Source organism: Podarcis bocagei, assembly GCF_964188305.1.
Source record: "Podarcis bocagei genome assembly, chromosome: 1".
Taxonomy (NCBI): domain Eukaryota; kingdom Metazoa; phylum Chordata; class Lepidosauria; order Squamata; family Lacertidae; genus Podarcis; species Podarcis bocagei.
In genome coordinates, this window is record NC_138125.1 from 74493906 (window position 1) to 74517459 (window position 23554).

Genomic DNA, 23554 nt, shown 5'->3' on the forward strand with positions numbered 1-23554 from the left:
CGCCGCTACCGCCACGTACCTTCCCCCAGCGCAACGCACCTCCCCAGGCCTGTTTCGCCGCCTGCGCAACCGAACGCGGCTGCTTCGCCGTCGCCCAATCGTGGCCCTACGCGATGCCCAGAAGGGGGACAGGCTCCGCCAATCCGCGTGCTCCGAGAGGTGGTGCCTATTACTATGGGAACGGGGGAACTAGGTTTCGCTACAGATCTGCTTCAGAGAGGCTGAGAGGAAGGAAGGGAAGAAGGCAGGGAAGGGGAAGGGAGGAAGGCAGGAAGGCGGGCGGAAAAGAAGCCACCAGGTGCCTGGCAACTGGGCTGCTGTTGCTGGGGGCTCTGTAGGCTGCCTCTCTCTCCTAGCACGCGAGTACACAATAGGCAGAAGCCACATCAGCTGGAAGACGCTCAGGATCTCTCCGTCTCCATAGCTATGAATCACAGCGAGATAAAGGTAAGTCAGGTTTCCTCCAAAGCTGGACCAGAAGGGGCGAGCTGGCTGCCCGCTGGGATGGTGCACTTGCTTGGACCCTTCCCTGGGTAATGAGCTCAGTGGACAGGTGTCACTCTTAAGTTTCTTCTTTGCCCAACAGGTTATTCTGGCAGCACATTTTAAGCCGTGGGCAAGGTGGGAAGTGGGAGTCTGATGGATTTATTTGCTTTTCAACTAAGGGGCTGTCAAATTGGGTGGTGGTGAGCCATGGCTATTGTTGGCACCTGCAGAGCTTGCCACCTTCTGAGAAAGTGTGCTTGCCCAAGGTAGGAGAAGTGTAGCGTCTGTTAAATTGATGGAGAGGAGCTGGTCCAAGGGGTTAGCTGCACCTGGGATACTCATGCTAGCTAGCACATGTAGTCAAAGTTCCCTTTTGAATGGCAGAATTAACGCCTGTGACCTTGTGATGACATCAGTTCACCTAGGGAAAAAGTGGGCTTGTAAAAAGTCAGAAGTATGCCCAGTTTTACTCTTCTTAACTCATCAATGGGATGGAGTGATAAAGGCATTATGTGAGCAACTCTTGTCCTCAAATATACAATGCAGCAAAAAGTAATACACACACACACACACACACACACACACACACACACTCTAGCTACTATATTGTTGGGGTACAAAAGTATTTGAAGTATAATCAAGTGTTTTCTGTGTTAGTTCTTGAGATGGGCATGGTAGGACCACAATCTATGAGTAAGCTCCCCATTTATTGCATATTTAAGCCTGTCTTACACTGTATGTTTGTATGTTTCAGATCCTTGTATTCTATTTTCTATGCAAGGTGTCCTTAATATGTCAGCTACATCCAAGTTAATGTGTGTGTGGGAAATTATACTTAAGTTAATCTGTGGGTAAGCATAGTCAGCTCCTTGACGTAGGCATGTGGGTTGTTTCCTTTAAATGGTAGAATATTGCCACTTTGTTTTATTGTGCTATCAGAACAATTATTGTTTAGTTCTTTAAAAACACTGTGAAATAAAATGGTTCTAGCAATGAATGAAAGCAGTGACCTGTTGATTCATCATAGCCCTTGTTATGTGTAAAAAAGGGGGGGGGAGTGTGCAGGGAAGCAAGCTTTCTTTTACATTTACAAGAAAACCTTGACTGAACTGGTTTTAATGCAGTTCAGGGCTTCATGTTCAGATAAGATGGATATCATTAGTCCTGGCTAGGTCCCTTGTGCACGATGTCCTCAATGGGTACCATTCCTGAGTGTGCCTACCTCCTCACTGGTGTCCCAACTAACCATTAACTTGCTTTCTTCTTCTGGTCTCAGTCGCATATCTGCCCAAAGGGAGAGAGTTGTTCTTTCTTGTTACTTTTGCTACTGCTTGAATACTCGGAGAAGACAAGTGAGCAGGTAGTGACAGCAGGAAGGAGCAGCAGCAGCAGAGCCAGGAGATGTTGGGAATTGGTCATGGCCTGCTGGAAAGGTGTGGGCCTCGGCAGATGACAAATAATGCCTACCTCTGACACTCATTTCTTATGTCACTGCCAGTACCTGTGGTCCCCCCTGGCTTCTCAGAAGATTAAAAGAGGACTTCAGTGATTGTGGCTTTTATACTGTGACAATTATTTCAGCATAATCACATTATCTGATTTTATCTGCGTTGTTCAATTTAATAAGATCTTTATTTGAAAATGAAGAACGGTTTTAATATTTACAGTATTGTCAACAGCCTTATTTGGGAATTGGGCCATCACTGAATTTAGCAAGGTAATTCATTTCACATGGGTGGGAATCTTTTTTCCATTTTTGATTGGCCAGCTGCTCCACATAGAGCAAGGGCAAATTCATCCATTTGAAGATTTTTCTATTGCATTCTTACCCTTCTGCCTTGCAGGAAACTTGTAAAGTGACAAATAACGATAAAGAAGTGTAGTAAGGCTGGCTGCTCCTGGTTCTCCTCTGACAAGGACTCTCCTGGCTCAGAAGACAAACTTACAAGCTCTGTGCCTGGCCCTTCAGGATGTGCAGACTCCATTTAAAGCCAGTTGCACACCTCCATCCAGATGAACAGACTTCCCAGCACACAGTACAGCTAATTCATTTGCTATGCTGGCTGGAGCTGTTGCAATTTTGAGTTGAACAATATCTGGAAGGCTACGGGTTCCCCATTCCTGATGTAATGGATTTGTGGTGGTGTTAAACAAATCATCAGGAATACCTTTGCTTTGGTGCCAGAAATTTATTAGATGCTAAATAGAACCACATTGTTAACTTACCTGTCTTGCCCGAAACAAGTTGGTTGGTGCAGCTGAAAGTGGTTTAAGAGTGCCCCTGAGAAGGAATTTGCACCTGGAGGTTTTCCCCATTCCTGTGATTGGTGCTTTTTTGTTTTTTTTCCTTTTAAAAAGGCTACAGAAAAAAATAATATATTGACATGTATTATTGGAAATATCCAAAAGTTGAGAAAGGAAAAAATGTTCCTCCCTGAATATATATGCAATGTGTCTCTTCCTTCAAATCCCTCCTTACGCCCTTTCTTGGGTAGCCTTGGTTTACCCCCTTAATCCTCATGCCATTAATCCTCATTTCCAACTGTGACCAGTTTTAAGAAGGTGTAACTGTATTTGGTTACATTCATCCCTGCTTGCTCTTGTCTCTCTCTCGCATTTTCCATTGCATCCTCTGTGGGCTCAGGAATAATGATGGTGCTGTATAAAATAATTATTAAATGTCTGAGCAAGTATGATGCAGTAGCTAATCCCCCCAAATACACTTAGCCATGAAGCTTACTGGCAGACTTGGGCCAGTCACTATTATTTTAAAGCGTTTTTGCTATTTGCTGTTTAAAAACTTCCAATGTAGGTTAGGCTGAGGATAAAATGAGGATGGGAGAAGAACCACGTAAGTTGTATTGAGCTCACTGGAGAAAATGCAACATCAAAGGGTTTCGTTGTGGTTGGAAGAACATCAAACCTAATACCATGTTCAGTTAAATTTGAGGTACAACCCCAGACCACATTTTGACTGTTTAATGTTGCAACTGTGGAGAATGGCTTTAGCAAGATCCTCCTTCTTTTTTGAGGCTTGCTTCACTTTCTTAGCGGGGTATAATTAACCTGAAGGAAAGAGGTATGAGGTGAAATATTTTCAAAGTATCCAGATATTTGAAATCCATTGAAACATCCATATAAACCAGAATCTTTCCCTTTTTTGTACTTTTAAAAGAAAATGGGCAGTTTATCAAGGATTTTTTAGGAATAGGATATTATATCATGGGACAGGATATAGGATTAAAAGATCTAACTTTGAACCAGGTTACCCAAAAGACCAACTTTCCCTACATTTCCTGGTAAGGGCACTGAGGTGATCAAATGGAATCAAGTTAGTCTTGCCGGAGTCTAATAATTATCAGCTTATGGTGATATGGAGGAAGGTTTTTCACTGATGTTACAGAGCATGCTCGCTGTTGAAATAAGAGATGCCTTATCAGTATTGGTGTTTGCCAGCTTTTGAAGACACACCTGGTTACCAAGGCATTCTCTTTATCTGAGCCTCCGACTTCCATTACTATGTTGTTTAATTGGAATTATTTTATTGTATATTTTCATTGTGGATATAAAAGGGTGGTATTCAACAAAGTTGTTGGGTGCCTGTTTACATTTATTTATCATTTTGTGAATCACCTTCCACAATAAGACCCAAGGTGATTTACAGCCATACAACAAAAGCAACAAAAATAGGTTTAAAAACAATACAGAAAACATAAGTCGTAAAGAAATGTTATGTATTCTAAATACATACTCTGCTTCTTTGGTAAGTTATGACTTACATAACCTTGAAAGAATATATCCAGGATAGCTTTTCTACAAGTTCCAACTTGTACAGAAGAGAAAAAGAGGAGTGGGGAGGCTGAGTATTTTTTTTACAGTTCAGCCTCCTTTGGAAATTATAGTCAGTAATGTCTCAAAAAGAAAAAAAGAGTTTGCTGGCTTCTTAAAGACTAACAAATTTATTACAACAATAAATATGGCATAAGACTGTTCGGAATTTTTGCTGCAAGAGACTAATATGGCTATCCCTCTGGAAACCAAAATTAGGAGATGGGGAGGATGGGAGGCACATAGATTGTAATGACGTGTCATCTTAAAGCAGGCTGGCTATGGCTTAGAGTTGAAAAGATCTTGTCTTCTGCTGACAGATCTCAGGAGAATTACATTACTCCAGCCATCCCAGTTCAACCAGTATAGAAAAAAAAAGAGGAAGAGGCCAGACAGGGTTAAGGCTCGGGAAAATATGGCTGTTCCAGATGCTAAGTAGCTAGGAAGCCAGTAAAGGGATTTAAGGAGAAAGGTCATATGTTCTATGAGGGAATTCCTGTTTGGCCAGTCAGTTAATTTGTGTTCGGATGAGCTATAGAGCCAGCTAGTGTGATCAAAAGCTCTTAAGTATAACTTTCCCAAATCATGAATTGGCTTTTCAGCATCATAGGTGTAAGGCAATGTGAAAATTCTGCCTTGGTGTTGACGGCACATATGAATGGACTGTAAACCGCCCTGAGACCTCCGGGTATCAGACGGTATATAATTTCAATAAAAATAGTAATGTATGATAATATTTTTATTATTTATACCCTACCCACCTGGCTGGGTTTCCCCAGCCACTCTTGGCGGCTCCCAACATAATATTAAAAACATGATCAAACATCAAAAACTTCCCTAAACAGGGCTACCTTCAGATTTCTTTTAAAGGTCAGATAGTTGTTTTATTTCCTTGACATTTGATGGGAGGGCATTCCACGGGGCGGGCGCCACTACCGAGAAGGCCCTCTGCCTGGTTCTCTGTAACCTCACTTCTCGCAGGGAGGGAAGTGCCAGAGGTCCTCGGCGCTGGACCTCAATGTCTGGGCTGAATGATGGGGGTGGAGATGCTCCTTCAGGTATACAGGACCGAGGCCGTAATAAACATGGAGTCAGCTTGCACATGCAGCTGCCAGGCATCAACAGTAGAGGAGTCAAGTGGTGGTTCATGCACATATTCACTAGTAATTTATGTGTAAAATATCTCCCTTAGTATTTTAAGGTAATTAGTATTCTAGTGGTACCTTGGTTGTCGAACGTAATCTGTCCCGGGAGTCCGTTTGACTCCTGGAACTGTTTGAACACCAAGGTGCGGCTTCTGATTGTCTGCAAAAGCTTCCTGCACTCGAATCGGAAGCCGCAGAAGCCACGTCGGAAGTTCTGCTTCCTAAAAATGTTCTGAGTTTGTGGCATTCGGGAGCCAATTTGTTTGGGAACCAAGCTGTTCGACAACCAAGGTACCACTGTATAAGGTAAATTTCTGTTTGGACGATATGAAGTCGTCATAAACTTGTAGGTTTATGTCCAGCTTGCCAAAGTATTTCTCCCTCCAGGCAGAGGCAGCCACTTGATACTTAAGACATCTGTGAATCTAAGAAGATCCATTTAATGCAGAATCGGTTTCACACAGCGGCCCGTCAAATGCCTCTTTGAAGTCCTTCAGCAGGGTTTGAAGACCATGGCGCTCTCCTGCTGCAGAGTGGACTTTGGTAATCTTTGGACTTGAGTGAGCCCAAAATTTGGCACCCCCTAATGGATCTTCTCAATTTTATACCCCCTCAGCTCGGTGCATTTAAAAAATAGTCATCAGTACAAATTCCATCAAATAACAGTTGCTCTATGGTTGTTCCAGATGTGAGGCAGCAGGAGCAACAAGCTTCACTAGGGTTCATGTAGTGCTACTCGCTCTGTTATCATTTCTCCCTCTGTTAACATGAGGAGTACCAAACATGAGGGACTGAGTATGGAAAAGGCAGCAGGAGAGGTGAGAAAAGCCACACTTGCAAGTATTAAAGACACAGAAGCTTGCAGGTGCAGCTTTTCTCACCTCTGCATGCCAAGGATCACCTGCCAAAAATCCCCTCTTTTGTGCAGGCATTAAAGGGACAGCAGCCCTGTTTTCCTTTGCAGCTAGTCCTTGAAGGTATAGATAAGAATTACTTAATTCTATATGTCTCCCTGTGCATTGAAATTATAATCTGAAGCCTTTCTCCAAATGTCCCTGCTTGTCAGAAGTGGGACAGGTGGTTTCTGGAGAAAGGGCATTTTTAGTTGGGGTGCCACAATTGTAGAATTCTCCCCCTAGCAAGGCTTAACCTGGTAACTATCTTCTTAGTGCCAGACAAACTTTTATAAATGTTCCCAAGATGTTAATTGCTTTTGTTTTGAATTTTAGTGTTATTGTTATGTTCCCTTCTATTGTGTAGATTTTTTCTTTCTTTTGAAACACCTAGTAAATGTTTATATTGAAGGGTGGCATAAAATACTATTTTAAAATACATATAATAAAAAATGCTAACCAAGAAGTGAAATGTAAATTGGCTCCTCTAGCTGTTTAATTTCTTCAGGGCGATTAACTTTGAAGCATGAACATATGTGGCCTGACCTTCGATCTATCTATCCTGGCACTGGCAAGCAGGTTCTCGCTAGGGTTTCTTCCCCAAAATCTACTATGCTTTAACTGTAGATGCCTGTGGTTGATATTGCTGAGAGTAAGCTTTCATAACCTCCTGTCTTCATTGCAGTGGGCTGGCCACTCAGCAAATTGGCCTGTACAGTCTTACACTTACTATGTTGGTTGCTGTGTTTAAATGCTGGAAGATGAGACAGGTTAAATTCACAGTGCAATCTTATGTGTCTTGACTTCCTCCTAAATTCCCATTTTGGTTAGAGCAACTAAGGACAAGGGGCTGGGCACAAAAGTGCCAAGATAAGCTTATAATCTTCAAATGGAGAACTACTTAGCCCTTAGCCCACGTGACCTTAGAAATTGGATTTTTGTTCAGGATGCCAACCAAGACAGAGCATCCATCATTGCCCCCCATTACTCTACTTAATACCCCCAACTTAAGACCAATCACTCAAGGCCCCATTACCTTGAGACTCTGACTTTCCCACAACTACACAGAGCCTTTGTAGAAATAAGATTCCAACAGATGCCCTCAGCATATTTAGATAGAGGGGAGATATAGGGGAATTCCCCATATGGATCGCAAATGTATACGTGGATGCAATCAGGTAGAGGACATTACACACTATCTGCTGATTTGCCCCCTGTATACAATGCCCAGAGGAAAATTTATATTGCCAATTCTTAATTGGCTTCCAGGTTGATCCACACCGGAAATGACAGTTGAACTCCTAGCAGATAAACATCTATACATTACACACCAGGTAGCCAAATTTGTGCTGGCAGCCAAAAAGATCCGTTCCAACTATGTGAACACACTTCAATCTTAACTGTTAATGTTTCTTTTATGTTGTAAACTGTTACAGGTTACATTGTATGGTTTTAGATGAAAGTTTTTCCTTATATTCTCTGTTGTCCATTGTAAAGGCCTTTGGCTATATACAATAAAATTGAGTGACTGGCCTAAATTCCCATTTAGGATTTTAGGATATGCTTGTGTTTTCTGGGAAATCTGAGAGGCTTTTGGAAGCTGTAGAATTCCTCCAGGCAGGGCAATGCAAGCATACATGGTTCCAAGTCCATAGTTAATATTTGTTATGCTGATGTGTGTATCTATTAATTTAAAAGGGCATGCTTTCTTTTTGCTCACCGTCATCATTGAATCTATGAATTTTGCATCAACTGGAGTCACTACCCTTGTTATGCATTCCACGTCAGAGCTGTGACTCACAGCTATACCTGTCTGCGTTCAAAATCAGACTCATTCCATAGTTCTTGAATGTGGGGTGCTGATAATCTAAGGACATGCCACTTTGCATTTGATAACATGTTTGCCATGCTACTACAGAAAGTGAACCCATGATAATTTATGCATGGTCACACAACGGGCTGTGACTGCTTATTGTATCATATCATAAATGAAACAGTGGGATGTCCCTAAATACCTGTTGATGTCAGAGCAAAAGCCCCAGTGAAGGGTCCTATTTACCGTAATCCCTAGTCCTGATAAATGTTTTGCTGTTGTTAGTCGCTCATTGACTATCCCACTTTGCTCCTAGCTTGCAAAGAGACACGAATTGCAAGTGTAGCTGAATCACAGCCTACTGAGATTTTTATCTTCTTCAGCCCCAAAGAATGGCGTAAGAGTCCTGATTTCTCCGATATGAACCTTTTGAGTCCATTGTTCCCTAATGTTTTCTTAGTTCTACCTTCTCTGCTACTGTGGATGCTGGATACTGGCATTGTAATTGCTCGTGCACTAGTGGTAGCAGCAAAATCAGGATAGCTCAGTTGGTTAGAGGTTGATAATGCCAAGGTTGCAGGTTCAACCCCTGTATGGGGCAGCTGCCTATTCCAGTATCCTGGGGGTTGGACTGGATGATGCTCAGGATCTCAACTCTACAGTTCTGTGATGGTGCTAGACAGTGGCTGGTGTGATGAACTGCTTTGAGATTCATTAAAATATTAAAGTAGTGTTGAAATGAAATTAGTTATAAGAATAATTTTAGTCATAAACTTCAGTGCAAAAAGGTGACTAGACTGTTGGTTGTGGTGACCATAATCTGGGTTTAAGGTGCCATTTGGCAATTAGCTTATATATCTGAGTTTCTAACACTCAATGCTGGTCTCTGGTTACTGGAGGGTGAAGTTCCGCCATGCAGTCCCGTTCCCCCCCCAAAAAATGTTTAGGCATACTCTCATTTTCTTACTCATATTGAAATATTGTCCCTCACTGAGGCCAAACTTAGATTCACAAAATGTTTAGGGGTATGCGTACTCCTGCATCCCCCCAGAAAAAAGCACTGCCTCCATGTAAGAGGTTTCTTTTTTCTTGTTAATACTTCTGATTAGAATCATTAAGATTGGGTCAGTTCATACACTCATCTGCCACATACCTTTAGTAGAGGCCACAGCTTAACAAAAGTTGCCATACAAGTGAGAGCTAGAAATTAATATACCCCAGTGGGTATATACCAGTCACAAAGCTTCCCAAGACTGATAATACTGAAAACAACACACAGTTGTGACAGCACAGTTGGTTCTAGTGAGATGATGTTGTGGTACAGCTTGACCCGAGTACATCTTCGACCACTCAGCATTTGCTTAGGACTGAGTGTACTGCCAAGACGATATCACAAAACATGCTGCTGTACTGGTGTTGCAAAGGCTTATTTTATTGGAAATGTTTCAAGGCATTATTATCATAACAAATGAAGCTGTGAAATATGGAATGAAATATTTAGAATAAGCAATAATATTTTTATTAGTGTCTGCAAACCAGTAGTTCATATTTAGTACAAAGCTGTCCTGGTATATTAGCTTGAGAGGCTGCTTTTTGTTAATATGAGACAAAACAACAACAGATAAACTTTATCTTCTGCTGTTGATGTGTGCTCTTCCAATGTTTGAAAGTTCCAACACCTGATTTGTTTTTCCCTTGGAACTGCTCAGGGACTAAATTGATGTAGTAGTAGGATCAGTGATAATTGGACCCACAGTTTGGTTAAGCTAACATGCTTAGATTTCATAGATTTATTTCAACTGTAGTGCGGTCTGGTTCATGTAGGCTACTTCTGCAGCTCAACCCCGCAAATTTGTTATGCCAGCACAGCCTTTTGGGAAAATGGTATCAGTTCTCCATTTGTAAAAAGGGAGTATGCAATGTTGTTGTGAAAATGAATAGGAGGACGGTACTATAAAAATGGTATGAAGATAGTACAGATTATGATGGCAGATGTCAAGATGCCACTACCAGACACTTTGCATATGGTCTTATATGTTTATCCTTTGCATTATTAACCAGAAATGTGTAAACTTGTGTTCATAGTTAGTACCAGTCCTGAACTGTGTTCATACTGCTCACTAATGCTAACACCTCAGTTTCGGCCCACTTCCTATATTGCAGCTTGAATTCATGAGAGTGTGACTATAAGTCACTCCTGTCATACCAAAAGGTGTTCTACTTTAGCCTCTTTTAAGTTGACAAGGCATGCATCTGGGATTCCTCATACTTCTGACGTGATTGCTTTTGCCATAGGAGCAATCCTGGATAAAGAGTGTTACATGCTTAGAAAAAATACTTTGCTGTTTTATTTCAGATAAGATGGAAAGCTGTTTTCTTACAACAGTGTCTTTTGCTCCTGACCTATCTTGCTATTGCTCTGGAAGCAGTGCCTATAGACATAGACAAGACAAAGGTAAAAGCGGAAGAACAAGTAGAGAATGCAAAAATAGATAATCCGGTAAGTGAAATAAGTGTTTTGTAATGGCATCAATATCATAAGTATATATTACCATTACCGCTGAACAGATGGAATTTTATTTCTGAATTTAATGTATTAATACTGTTCAGGGACATCTGTGGCACTCAGGGTCTGAATTTAGGTCTTCATCTTTTTGTTAGCTTTGTGAAAATATTGTAGAGAGGGGGGGGGGGAAAGAAGAAAATTAGAGTGAGGAAATGAACTAACCGGACCATTTTGACTCTCAGAGAAAGCAGTTTGACTTCAAACCACTTTATCCAGTGTTTTGAATAGGAAATTTCTCAGCAGAGAAAAGACATCCTCCATTTAAAAAAAGGGATAGACCATATGATATTGGAAAAGGGCTTAAGTTTTCTGTACCGGAACAGCAGACACCAAATATTATTTGGGCTCATCCTGGCTGATTTTAACTTAAAGAAACCATGGGGATCCAGTCACTGACCTCCCCATATCTCATTTAGTTTGAGACCTAAAATTAACTGGGTTCTTAAAGCTAGAAGAAAAACAGAGGAAGGAAAGCTATAGAGAAAATATCACATATATCTTATTTATTCCCTTATAACCTCTTTCTCTTCTGTACTACTGAGTTTTCTTTATAAACGACATCTCTAAAGAGCTCAGTTAAATCCACAGAAGTTGCAGTTCCCCAAAGAATGTGTATTTATAGCTGCTTCATGTGAATTTTTTTTTATCTTCACCGCTAGATAAAACATTATGGACACTGATAGTTAGGTCTTAGAATCACAGCTGGACTAAAGATCGCACCTAATTTAGTCTGAAACATCTCTATAGAAAGAGAAATGCTTTTCTTCCCTGGCCCTCTTTTACCAAACTGATATTCATTTTCCTGAAGGATACTGGGCTTTATTACGATGTGTACCTCAGGCAAGTGATAGATGTCCTCGAGACAGACAAACATTTCAGAGAGAAGCTCCAGACAGCCGACATAGAGGCAATAAAGGTATGTAGTTTTAACTGTGTAAGCATGCAGCTTGTTTAGAAAAATAAGAGAGAAGTAGAGCACAGTGGTACCTCGGTTTTCAAACGCCTCTGTAGTCAAACGTTTTGGAACCTGAATGCAGAAACCTGGAAGTAAGTGCCTCGGTTTTCAAACGCGCCTCAGAAGTCGAACAGAAAACACACCTTCTGTTTTGAGTTTTCTTTTTTGAGGCTTCTGCTTTCGGTTTTTGAACGTTTCAGAACGCGAACGGACTTCCGGAACGGATTATGTTCGAAAACCAAGGTACCACTGTACTCTGGTTTGTCGTTTATAAGGAGGCTAGACAAATTCATGGAGAATAGCTACTGGATCCAGTGTTTGGGAGTATGCTTCTGAGAATTAGCTGCTGGGAATCCCAAGCAGGGAGAGTGCTGTTGTGCTCAAGCCCTGCCTGTGGGCTTCTCATAGGCATCTCCCTGGCCACTGTGAGAACAGGATGTGGGGCCAGATGGTCCTTTGGTCTGCTCCAGCTCGGCTCCTCTTATATTCTGATAAGAGCCAGTACACCATACAGGTGACATGGAGTTTGTTCTCAAACCCAGCAGACCTGATGGGATACCTGCTGCTCTTCAAAGTGGGTGGAATTGAACTTAGACAACAACTTCACAAGCTCATCAAAAAGGCCTGGGGGAGAGAAGAGATTCCAGCACAGACTTTGGGATGCCTAAATTATCAGTCTCTTTTAAAAAAAGGCGATAAAAAGGATTGTGGAAACGATCGAGGCATCTTTTTATTAGCCGTGGACATCAAAATTCTTGCAAGGATCTTAGCAAACTGTCTCCTAACAATATCTGAGGCTACCCTTCCTGAATCCCAAAATGGTTTTCGACCTTCTAGGGGTACGGTGGACATGATTTTCACCGCTTGACCGCTTCAAGAAAAATGCAGAGAGCAAAACCAACCCCTGTATATGGTGTTTATTGACCTGACTAAGGCCTTTGACACTGTAAATCGTAATGCTCTGTCAACTGTCCTTCTGAAAATTGGCTGCCCAGATAAATTTGTGAACATCCTTCAGCTCCTTCATGATAATATGACAGCAACAATTGCAGATAGCAATGGTTCTCAAAGTGAACCATTCACAGTGGGATCAGATATTAAACAGGGTTGTGTTATCTAGCTGCTCCTAGAATGTGTGGGAGCACCAGTGTGTGGAGGTTTCTGTGCAGGACTTCCTCCTTTCTTTAGATAAGGGAAGTACTGCTTATCTATCTCAGCTTCATGCATTGTGTTCCGCCACCCCTAAGTGAAAAAGGAAGGCCTTCTAAGCATAAGACCTCTCTGTCAGCAACATAGTGCTCACACAACTTTGGACTAAAAATTGGATTGGATCCTTAACTGGCTTACTGTACTCATTTATTTATTATATATGGAACCTGTGGATGTTAGACTTTGGGTTCTGTTTCCATGATAAAAGGAGGTAATATGTCCTTCCAGTTGCAACATGTCAGTTGTGAAACGCTTCATCGTCTTCTTTCTGTTGAGAACCTAGTAGAACATAGTTACCTTCTAAAAAAAATTAACTGACTACCTTTATCAATTGCTTGCTTTATTGACAGAGTGGAAAGTTAAGCAAAGAACTAGATTTAGTTAGCCATCATGTGAGAACAAGGCTGGATGAACTGAAAAGACAAGAGGTTGCAAGATTAAGGATGTTAATTAAAGCCAAGATTGATTCATTTCAAGGTAAGAACACAAAGCGAAAATGTTTCATTTGCCTCTCTTGTTTACAACAGTAGCAGAGATTAATATAAAATAGAATGGCGTAAGAGCTTTGGTGTTTCCTTTCATCTCATTACACAGTCCTTTCCTGTTTGGAAATCTAGGAGAACGAGACAGACCAGTTCTGAGGAAACAGCAGACACACATTTGGGAAAATGGTTTAAGAAAAGACAACTACCGCATTTTTCGCACCATAGGACGCACCGGACAATAGGACGCACTTTGTTTTAGAGGGGGGAGAACAAGAAAAAAAAATCTCCCCCTCTCTGCCCAGCGCCCCTTCAGTGAAGCGGCAGGAGGCGCTGCACAGAGAGGGGGAGAAGTTCCCCCTCTTGTTTTCCCACTCTAAAACAAGGTGCCGTTTAAGGTGCGTTCAGGGGGCTACCTTGGAAGCCTGGAGAGCAAGAGGGGTCGGTGTGCACTGACCCCTCTCGCTCTCCAGGCTTCAGGTTACTTTCGACCTGCTCTTTGGGGCTGGCGGGGGGAAGCCCACCACCAGCCCCAAAGAGCAGGTCAGGGAGCAGCGGAAAGGCGCAGTGGAGAGGCTCCTGCCATAGCCGCGCGTCACCTCTCCAGCCAGGAGAGGGTCGTGGGGCTATGGCTTCTTTAGCCCCGCGCGCGCTCTCCCGGCTGGGGAGGTGACGCGCGGCTATGGCAGGAGCCTCTATAGCTGCGCGTCACCTCTGCAGCCGGGAGAGGGTCGCGGGGGGCTGCTTTAGCCCCACGCGTGCTCTCTCCCGGCTGGAGAGATGACACGGGGCTGTAGAGGTTCCTGCCATAGCCGCGCGTCACCTCTCCAGCCAGGAGAGGGTCACGGGGCTATGGCGTCTTCGCTCCATGGGACGCACACACATTTCCCCTTCATTTTTGATGGGAAAAAGTGCGTCCTATAGAGCGAAAAATACGGTATACGAGTTCCATTTTGATATTGTCAAATACTTTTGTAGCTTCTTCATTAATTTCTCTTGCGCTTTGCAAGTTTTACTTTTCTCACTGAGGACTAACAACATACTTCACTGGAATATAAACACTAAACTATTGATGAACTGCAAAGTACTATCTGACCGGGCCACCTGTTTAGAAAGGTTTTTTGAAAACAAGGTTTGCAAGGTTATGAGAATACAGAGCAAAAATAAAATGAGTTAATACTACCCCTGTAATACTGATATTATGAAAATGCAGTAGCATCTTGTTCCTAATTTTTGTGTGGAAGTTAACCACTTATCATCATTTTAACAAAATGCTTAAATTGCAGATTGCATTGCAATGAATTCATTGAAACAATGTTAGTTAATCCATGGACTAGCAGGTATTTCTAATATGCATAGCAGAAATGTGAGAATTATCTTTTAAGCTGAATGTTGTTTTATGGTTTATGGGCCTAATCAAGCTCAACTGGGCCCAGGATATTGGATGTTTTGGGCAAACCATGCCATCCTTTGCTGGGCCTGACTTCATATAAGATGTAGGCAGGGCTTTTTTCCAGCTGGAAGTGGCCGGAACTCAGTTCTAGTATCTCTCAGGTGGGCGCCTTTGCCATTGTAAGAGAACGAGGGAGGCATTTATGGTGAGTTCCAGCACCTCTTTTTCTAGAAAAATAGTACTGGATGTAGGGTACAGGGAAGTTCCTACTGCAGCTTTAAAATTCAAGCTGTAGCTAAAAGGAAGAAGAATTGGAATTGCTTTCTTAAGTGCACTTCTGATTCTTCCTTAGCCTCAAAGAGTCAACCCTTTTTGAATTGGCACCTTTTCTTGCCACCCTGCCCTTTTTTGGATGCAAAGGAAAAATCAGGACTCTTTCCTTTGAAATTAAGTCTCCTGACAACATTTGATTGACTGGTAGATGGCGCTGCCTACCTGTCAGAGTGACCCACAAAGGGAGGAGAGCTTAGCATCTGGTCCACTGGCTGTATCATGTGTCACAGTAAAACTTGATTAGAAAAACCACACCTTTTATTGGCAATGTCTTGAAAAAAATGTCTAAAGGAAAGAAAAGATAGATTTCAGAAAACCAGTTGATATTATGTCCAGTATGAAAAAATACATGTTCTTCAAAGTACCATGTATAGTTATCATAATGCAGCTGCAATACTTATCAAAACAGTGACACTTAATGAACACACCCACACCCACACAATTCGTGCAAAATCATTTTTCTGTTGCCGCTGTCCTTGTTTTCAGGTGTAGTATGTAGAAATAGGGAGGAGAAAATGTTTTGCAATGTGAAATATGGATATATTGGATGACTGGCCTGTTCTCTACAGCATTTGAAATGCTTACATTTCAATCAGCAGTAAATGGTGCTTCAGGGGAATAGAGTGTAAGGCCAGGCTTTATGAAGATAGATTATCTAGTTCGTGAAACAGTTTTCATTCTTCTCTAAAGCAGTTAGGGCCAGTTCACATGATTATCCATTACAGATCCCCCCTTGACCTGCTTTCACTGTGTTCATGGCAGAAAGATAATCTGAGTTGTTGCACACCAGAGCAAATCACAATTCTGCTCAGCAAGCATTAGGAAGGTTTGGGATGGAGGGGAAGGGAGAGTTTAAAAGAAGTGCTTCTGCTCTTAAACTCCACACACAGCAGGACTCACCTTGCTGGGTCTTGTTTAATGAAATATTGCTTCTTCTTTAAAGAAGAAAAGTTCACTGTTTAAGCAGACTTTCAAACAGCAAAATTATTTGGATAGTGAGAGGAATATTAATAATAATTTTACTGGTTAGCAGTTGCCGCAGTTAGTGATATTTAAAACTTTCCTTGCTGAGGATTGTAGAGCTGGAAGGGACCACGAGGGTCATCTAGTACAACTCCTTCAATACAAGAATCTTTTGCCAAACATAGGGCTTGAACCCACAACCCTGAGATTAAGAGTCTGTTGCTCTACTGACTGAGCTATCCAACATGCCAATACAGAGGGGGAAACATGCAAACACCTCTGTAGATGTATACACAGGGGGAGGGGGCATCCAGTTGTGTCCATTCTTCAGTAGAATAGACTTCTGCACACATGGTGGGACTTCCCATTCCTCTCCACCACCACCCCGCTTCCCCTGTCCCCTAAATAACCCAAAATCTGCATGGTGGTAGCAGGGATAGAAAAGGAAGGGAAAGTCTTGCTGGGCAACTGGAAATCCACTACCTGGGACATTATCCCACCTTTATACATATGTGCATAAGATGCGTATGTGCATACGATGATCAGCATGAGGGTTCTATTCAAAGAAAGATAGAAGTCTTTATTTGTAAGAATTGTGTCACATTTCAGAAAGCCATTGGATCTCCCTCCCTGCCCCCCATCATTTCACACCCAAGCTGTACTTCCTCCAACCTTGCCAAATTCAAACTGAATTAATTTAGAATCTAAAGCCTTCAAGGCTGGTGCAGACATAATATTACTCTGTCTTTTACCCACATACTTCCCCCTCAGCTTTCCTCATTTGTGTGAATCCCCCCTCTCCTATCTTACACTGCAGAGCAGGGCCTCATCTTAACTAGTGTTTGAAGACAGTTTAACAAAAGAGCCTAGTCCATTTAGCAGGAAATCGCCAGAACATAATATAGTTAAGGGAGAAAGGAAGATGCTAGTGAAGGCAGTACAGATTATCACAGCCTGCTTCTGGATTTCCTAACTCTGTTTATTGGGGAACAGTATATCTGCACCTGACCCATAGTTGCATTATACTGGCCTTCACTTCTTCAGAATACTAGCCATTGTTAGGCGGCTCAAGGAGGCTAACACTTTTTTCTTTTCCAAATGACACTCCCCATTCCATGGCTTTTGTAAACTGCTGAGCATGCTCAGTCCTCGCTGACCCCCCCCCCCGGTTTCCCCCCTTTACTTTTTATTTTAAATTAAATACCTCTTAATTTTACTTCAGAAATTCTATACTTTTGTGTCTCTGGAGTATGTGGAGATTGCCACCTTATTTGTAGGTTAGTTGAGTGACAATCTGCTTAGCTGCCAAACTAACACCTAAGTACAGTGGTACCTCGGGTAAGTACTTAATTCGTTCTGGAGGTCCATTCTTAACCTGAAACTGTTCTTAACCTGAAGCACCACTTTAAGCTAATGGGGTTCCCGCTGCTGCCCTGCCATCGGAGCACAATTTCTGTTCTCATCCTGAAGCAAAGTTCTTAACCTGAAGCACTATTTCTGGGTTAGCGGAGTCTGTAACCTGAAGCGTATGTAACCTGAAGCATATGTAACCCGAGGTACCACTGTAACTAACATTTGCTATTAGAGGAAATTATGGATATTGGAACTGGTTTAAGTGCAGAATAGTTGTAGTGTATGTCTGCTATAGTATGCATTTTAGTTTCTGCCTATTAAAATTATAGTGTAATCTCTCAACAGTTTGACAGTTGTGTCCTTTTGAGTGTCAATATTCATTTTACTTTGGCTAAAGCTCATCCTTGAGTTGCTCTTGAGGGCTGCAGCATATAAATGTGTTTTTAAAATATGTTTCTTCCCTCATGCAGTGCCAGGAAACTTAACCTGTTGTCCAATATATGTTGATATATGTAGTTAAATCATTTCTGTCTTTGTACGGGTTGTTTTTAGATTCTGGCATAGACCATCAGTTCCTTCTCAAACAATTTGAGCATCTGAACCACGACAACCCTCACACTTTTGAAGCTAAAGATTTAGACATGCTAATCAAAGCTGTAAGTGTTGAGCAAATATTTTCCAGATGCTTGCTTGCTGCTACTGCTGTATTTTTCTTTAGTGGAATCCACTTTTTCTCCCTCCCCCTGCCTCCATTTTGAATAACTTTCATAGTTACCTCAAGAGTCATAGTCTGAGAATCCCATTTGGCTCCGTAATGTAATATTGTGCCACAGGAGACATTTATGTGCATTTGAAAACAGTCTGCTCATTTTTCTCATAGTGCCTCATGCGACTTGCACCCCCAAGCCAACATAAGCAATCTTTGAAGGTTTTTACAGAGCCTTTAAATTGAGAGCTCTTTTGACCTTTGCCAGCTAATACTGGCAAATTTTCTTCTCTGATTCCTTTAGCAATTTTATGTAAGTGTATTTGTATATGTACAAATGATATGTACAAAAGATTTTAACTAGTTTTGCATTGATTAATCACCTGTCTTTTAACTAGTTAACTGCTTTAGGTTTAGACTGATTTGCATTTTGCCAAAACCTGAAGATAAGTTCTTTTGAAGTAGCAAAAAATAAATGAAACTTACAAATAAATAAACAAAAGCTGCAACACCATCTTCGAAAAGGGCATTTTTCATTCTCTCTGTTTTCCACATTAAACTTGATGAAATCAAAATAGTCTCAAAATATAAGCAGGTGTTTCCTAACGTGATCAAAATTGGTCTCCATAGATCAAAAGCAGGGATGGAGAACCTGTGATGCTCCAGATGTTATTGGACTGCAGCTCCAATGAGTAACAGTTGGAGAGACCACCGGGTCCCCATCCCTGAGCTAAAGAACCAGCCAATTAAAGCCGCTTGCTCTGTTTTTGAAATTGAAAAGTATGTTTAGATTTGCAATCCATCCTCTCCTGAAGGCTTGAGGAGGGTAACAGTATTGCAGATACAAAAACACCAAATAGGCCCTTTTGCTTAACTAAATAATTGGGAAGGACAACTGTCAGAGAAGGGAAAGCCTTACAGATACAGTGGTACCTCGGGTTACGAACTTAATTAATTCCGGACGTCCCTTCTTAACCCAAAACTGTTATTAATCTGAGGTGCACTTTCGCTAATGGTGTCATCTGCCGCCGCTGTGCTGCTGGCGCGCGATTTCCATTCTCATCCTGAGGCAAAGTTCTCAACCCGAGGAAATACTTCCGGGTTAACGGAGTTTGTAACCCGAAGTGTTTGTAACCCAAAGCATTTGTAACCCGAGGTTCCACTGTAAATACTTATTAATGTTATAATACTTTAGAGTGTTCAAAGTGTGGCAAATAAGTCATCTTGATAATTGTTAGCAACAACCCTTTAAAAATAACTAGTACCACATTATTATTATGAAGTTGCAGATGGCAAGGCTGAGACTTGAGTATAGTGAATTCTTAGCTCCCCCTAGTGAGTTCATAGCTGAGTGAGATTTCCACCGGGAGACTTTGTGACTCATTGTTAGCACACTTTCCTTAAGCAAATAGAGAACTGAGGAAATGGGACTGAGTTTGCTCTTGAAGAATGACTGTGAGAACCACTGTAGAAAAATGGACAGAAGCATAGTCAGAATGGCACTACTGGCATAGTCAGCTGCATTTTCAGGTTATGCTAAACCATAGTTTAGTTGTACAACATTAACAAGTAGGAATGAGCCTAAGCAAGCCTTGGGCTTACCAGCTCCCTCCTCCTCCTGTTGATTGGTTGGGAGGAGAAATAATGGACCAGTAGTGATCCCTCCAATGTTAATGACTTGCAGGATGGGTGGGTTAAGATGATGGACAGTTACAGGAGCCACTGGTGGGGATGGTTCTGCTGTGGCGGAGGCCCCAGCTATGCCCAGCTGGACAATAAGCCACAGTAAGATCTGAGAGCATTCTGGGATGGAGTCCTTGAGAGGTCCAACTTTTTGATTCCTCAGCTTTATCAGTCTGGAGCTGGTATGGTGAAATTAAATGCATATATATAAATACCTTGCACCTTGCCCAGCCTTCTTCCAACTTGGTCCCCAGCAGATGTTCTGAACTACAACTCTCAACACACCTGACACTTGGCTATGCTGGCTGGGGCTGATGGCAATTGTATATTGAATTGCTTTGTACTGTACACTTAAGGTAATTCTGATACAGCAGAGGCATTCAGTAAAGGTATGCCTCTCATTAAGTGAAACACAGTGTTGCCCCGCAAGACGAATACCTCGCAAGACGAAAAACTCACTAGACGAAAGGGTTTTCCATTTTTGCATTGCTTCGCTAGGCGAATTTCCCTATGGGCTTGCTTCGCAAGACGATAACGTCTTGCGCTTTTTTTAAACAGCCGCTTGAAGAGGCGCAGTTGCGACGGACTGTGCTTCGCAAGACGAAAAGCATCGCAAGACGAAAAGACTCGCGGAACAAATTCTTTTCGTCTTGCGAGGCACCACTGCATTTCACAGTTCTTAAGCAGTTTACCTGAGAGTGTGTGTTGTTTTTCAAGCAGTGCAAAAATTCATTCAAATAAAGGGTTTTAACCTCTGGTCAGGGGTGAACAAAGGCTAACCGACACCCAGGGCGGGGCAAACCGCTGGCTGCGCACGCGTTGCGCCACTACTAACGATGCATGCATGGCATTTCTACGTATGACGCATGTGTGCCGTCACTATGTAGGGGGGCGCATGTGCAGCACTGCTACATACAGCACATACGTGCGACACCACGCATGCGTTGTACGTAGTGGTTTGCTGCCGGCGCCGCCCGAGCGCCGTACGAACATTGGCGGGATCCTCTGCTTCCAGTGGCGGCGGAGGGATCTTCTGCTTGCGGCTGTAGTGGCGACGGAGGGATCCCACCACCGTCCGTATGAAGCTTGAGCGGCACCGGCGGCAAACCACTACAGTGCATGTGCGGCATTGCTACGTACAGCGCATGCGTCTGACACCGTGCATGCGTTGTATGTAGCGGTTTGCCGCCGGTGCTGCTCAGGTGCCATACAGATAGTGGCGGGATCCTCCGCTCGCGGCTGCAGCTGTGAATGGAGGATCCTTCACATGTGGCTGCGGCGGTGCGACAGCTGCTGGCGCCGCCGCGCCTGGGGAGTGGCAGGGTGAACACCCCATGGGGTGCCTTCCTGTCACCCCCCCAGACATGGCACCCGGGGTGCACCACCACCCTGCCCCCCCTTGCGACGCCACTGGCTCCGGTGAGCTATAGTACTCACAGAGTCAGGATCAGCTTGTCCAACCCTGAGCACTAGATGGCCAGGAAGCCACCAGAGATTCCCAGCTTTGCAGGGGCCCACTCAATTGTCAAGGGAAAAAGACAAAACTAATAGCTTCTTCATTGATGTAGTGGTGGCAGTTCATTTCAAAAAAGAATGTGTTGGGCAGCTTAGCTCCCTGTCCTCATTTAAAGGCAGTGCCTGGTCGATGGTACTGGTGGTCAGGGTGTGATAACTTTGAAGTTTTATTTCTTTTTGGCTATATCTTTACATTTCGGGTTGGGGGCACACTAGTTGACTGTTGTACAAGAGGCCCACAAAATTGTGGAATCAGCTTTGCGATTCTGCCTCGCTTATAATTTTATCATTGCTTAACTCCCTGGATTTTCTGTGTTGCATATGTTATTGTTTGAGATGATGTGGTTCTTCAATTGTTAGTGACAGATTTTAAACCACTTCATGTACGCTTTCCTTTCATAAGTAAATTGGAAGGAAAGAGTGTGAAGTACCATATTTTTCGCTCTATAAGATGCACCAGACCACAAGATGCACTTAGTTTTTGGAGCAGGAAAACAAGAAAAAAAATATTCTGAATCTCAGAAGCCAGAACAGCAAGAGGGATCGCTGCGCAGTGAAAGCAGCAATCCCTCTTGCTGTTCTGGCTTCTGGGATAGCTGCGCAGCCTGCATTTGCTCCATAAGATGCACACACATTTCCCCTTACTTTTTAGGAGGGAAAAAGTGAGTCTTATAGAGCAAAAAATACGGTATATCAGCTGCTCAGCATGACCTCAGACCCACTGCTGGGACACACACAAAGCTTGGATAAAAGGAGTATTTTGTGCTTCATATTGCAGTGGTCAAAAAACACAGTATTCTTAATTGATTTTTAATTTGTAGGCCACAAATGACTTAGAAAACTATGACAAGACTCGTCATGAGGAGTTTAAGAAATATGAGATGATGAAAGAACACGAAAGAAGAGAATATTTAAAAACACTGGATGAAGAAAAGAGACGACAAGAGGAAGCTAAGTATGAAGAACTGAAGAAAAAGCACAGTAATCACCCCAAAGTTAACCACCCTGTAAGCACATGGTTTGTGTCTACCATATAGTGAAGGTGTATTCAGGCGTTATGCATTAAAAGGAGAATAAATAAAAGTAGTGGGATATGCTTTATAGATGCACTTAAATTTGGTTTGGTTATTGAACTGGCAGGACTTTACTGAACTGAAATATCATTTTATATGCGTCCTTTCCAGCCATTTCTTATTTTATCAACATTTATGAGAAGGGACTGAGATCTTTGCTTCCTTTGAAAACTTTTCTAATACATGTTTGAGCTGCAGCTTTCAAGACAACTTCTTCTATGGGGAATAGAACCTGACCAAGTTCTACCTCCCCTTATGTTATGCCCATCTGTTAATAAGAGTGGCATTGTAGAATGATCCAAATGGTTCTTGACCATGTGCAACATATTGTTTCATTTTTGTTATCACCTCTGCTGACAATTTAGGAATTCCTACTGAAGATGTTGACATTAATGGATGATAGATGTGTGCTTTTCAGTGCGTATTTGGGTGGGTGGGTGGGGGAAATAACTAGATTTTGAAGCTTTTCTTAGAAAGGTAATATGGATTTATTTGGCACAATGTGGTTGCAAGAAATGTCTATCTAATCATTTGCATTATTGCTTTTTCTGATCAACTTACAGGGAAGTAAAGACCAGTTGAAAGAGGTGTGGGAGGAGGCAGATGGACTGGACCCCAATGATTTTGATCCAAAGACTTTTTTCAAGTTGCATGGTAAGGAGCATAATTTTTTCCTGTAAAAAATTAACCAACTTAAGTGATACTCTTGGGATTGCCTTCTCTGGAGCAATACCTTCATCATGTGACAACAAAGAATCTCAAGTAAATTAACATCGGTAATAGGATAAAATCCCATTATGCGGATCAGGGCTGAGTTGATAGAATTTCTCAGACAGTTGAGTTCTAATTCAGCATTTTCACATTGGAGTGTCCCTTTTATACTGGAGTTTATTTACATGTGTATAGGTCCTTGTAACACAACAATTTCCATTACTGGGGGGCTTGTTGCACTTATTTTCATTCTGGCACTATTTACCTCAACAGTCTGGAGTCCATACTGAGGAAGAAAATAATAATGTTTTGAAGAAGGACTACAACTTAGATTCATTTTCAGCTTGCCTTGTATTTTTAAAACTCATGGCAATCACCCTTTCAAGGACTTGAAAACTAGTCTGGTAATTATACATGTCCTACTGGACAGATTACTCAGGCTTTTGA

At 42.2% G+C, this 23554-nt stretch overlaps 1 protein-coding gene across 1 annotated transcript in view; it reads left to right on the forward strand.

The window, feature by feature from the left end:
* Positions 1-218: 218 nt before the first annotated feature.
* Positions 219-23554, forward strand: part of NUCB2 (nucleobindin 2) — a 29796-nt gene continuing 6460 nt past the window's right edge. The window contains exons 1-7 of the mRNA XM_081175408.1: positions 219-447; positions 10522-10665; positions 11540-11647; positions 13246-13372; positions 17972-18075; positions 22145-22330; positions 22960-23050. Coding sequence (XP_081031534.1) covers positions 427-447; positions 10522-10665; positions 11540-11647; positions 13246-13372; positions 17972-18075; positions 22145-22330; positions 22960-23050 — 781 coding nt within the window. The 5' untranslated portion in view covers positions 219-426. The remainder of the gene's footprint in view (positions 448-10521; positions 10666-11539; positions 11648-13245; positions 13373-17971; positions 18076-22144; positions 22331-22959; positions 23051-23554) is intronic.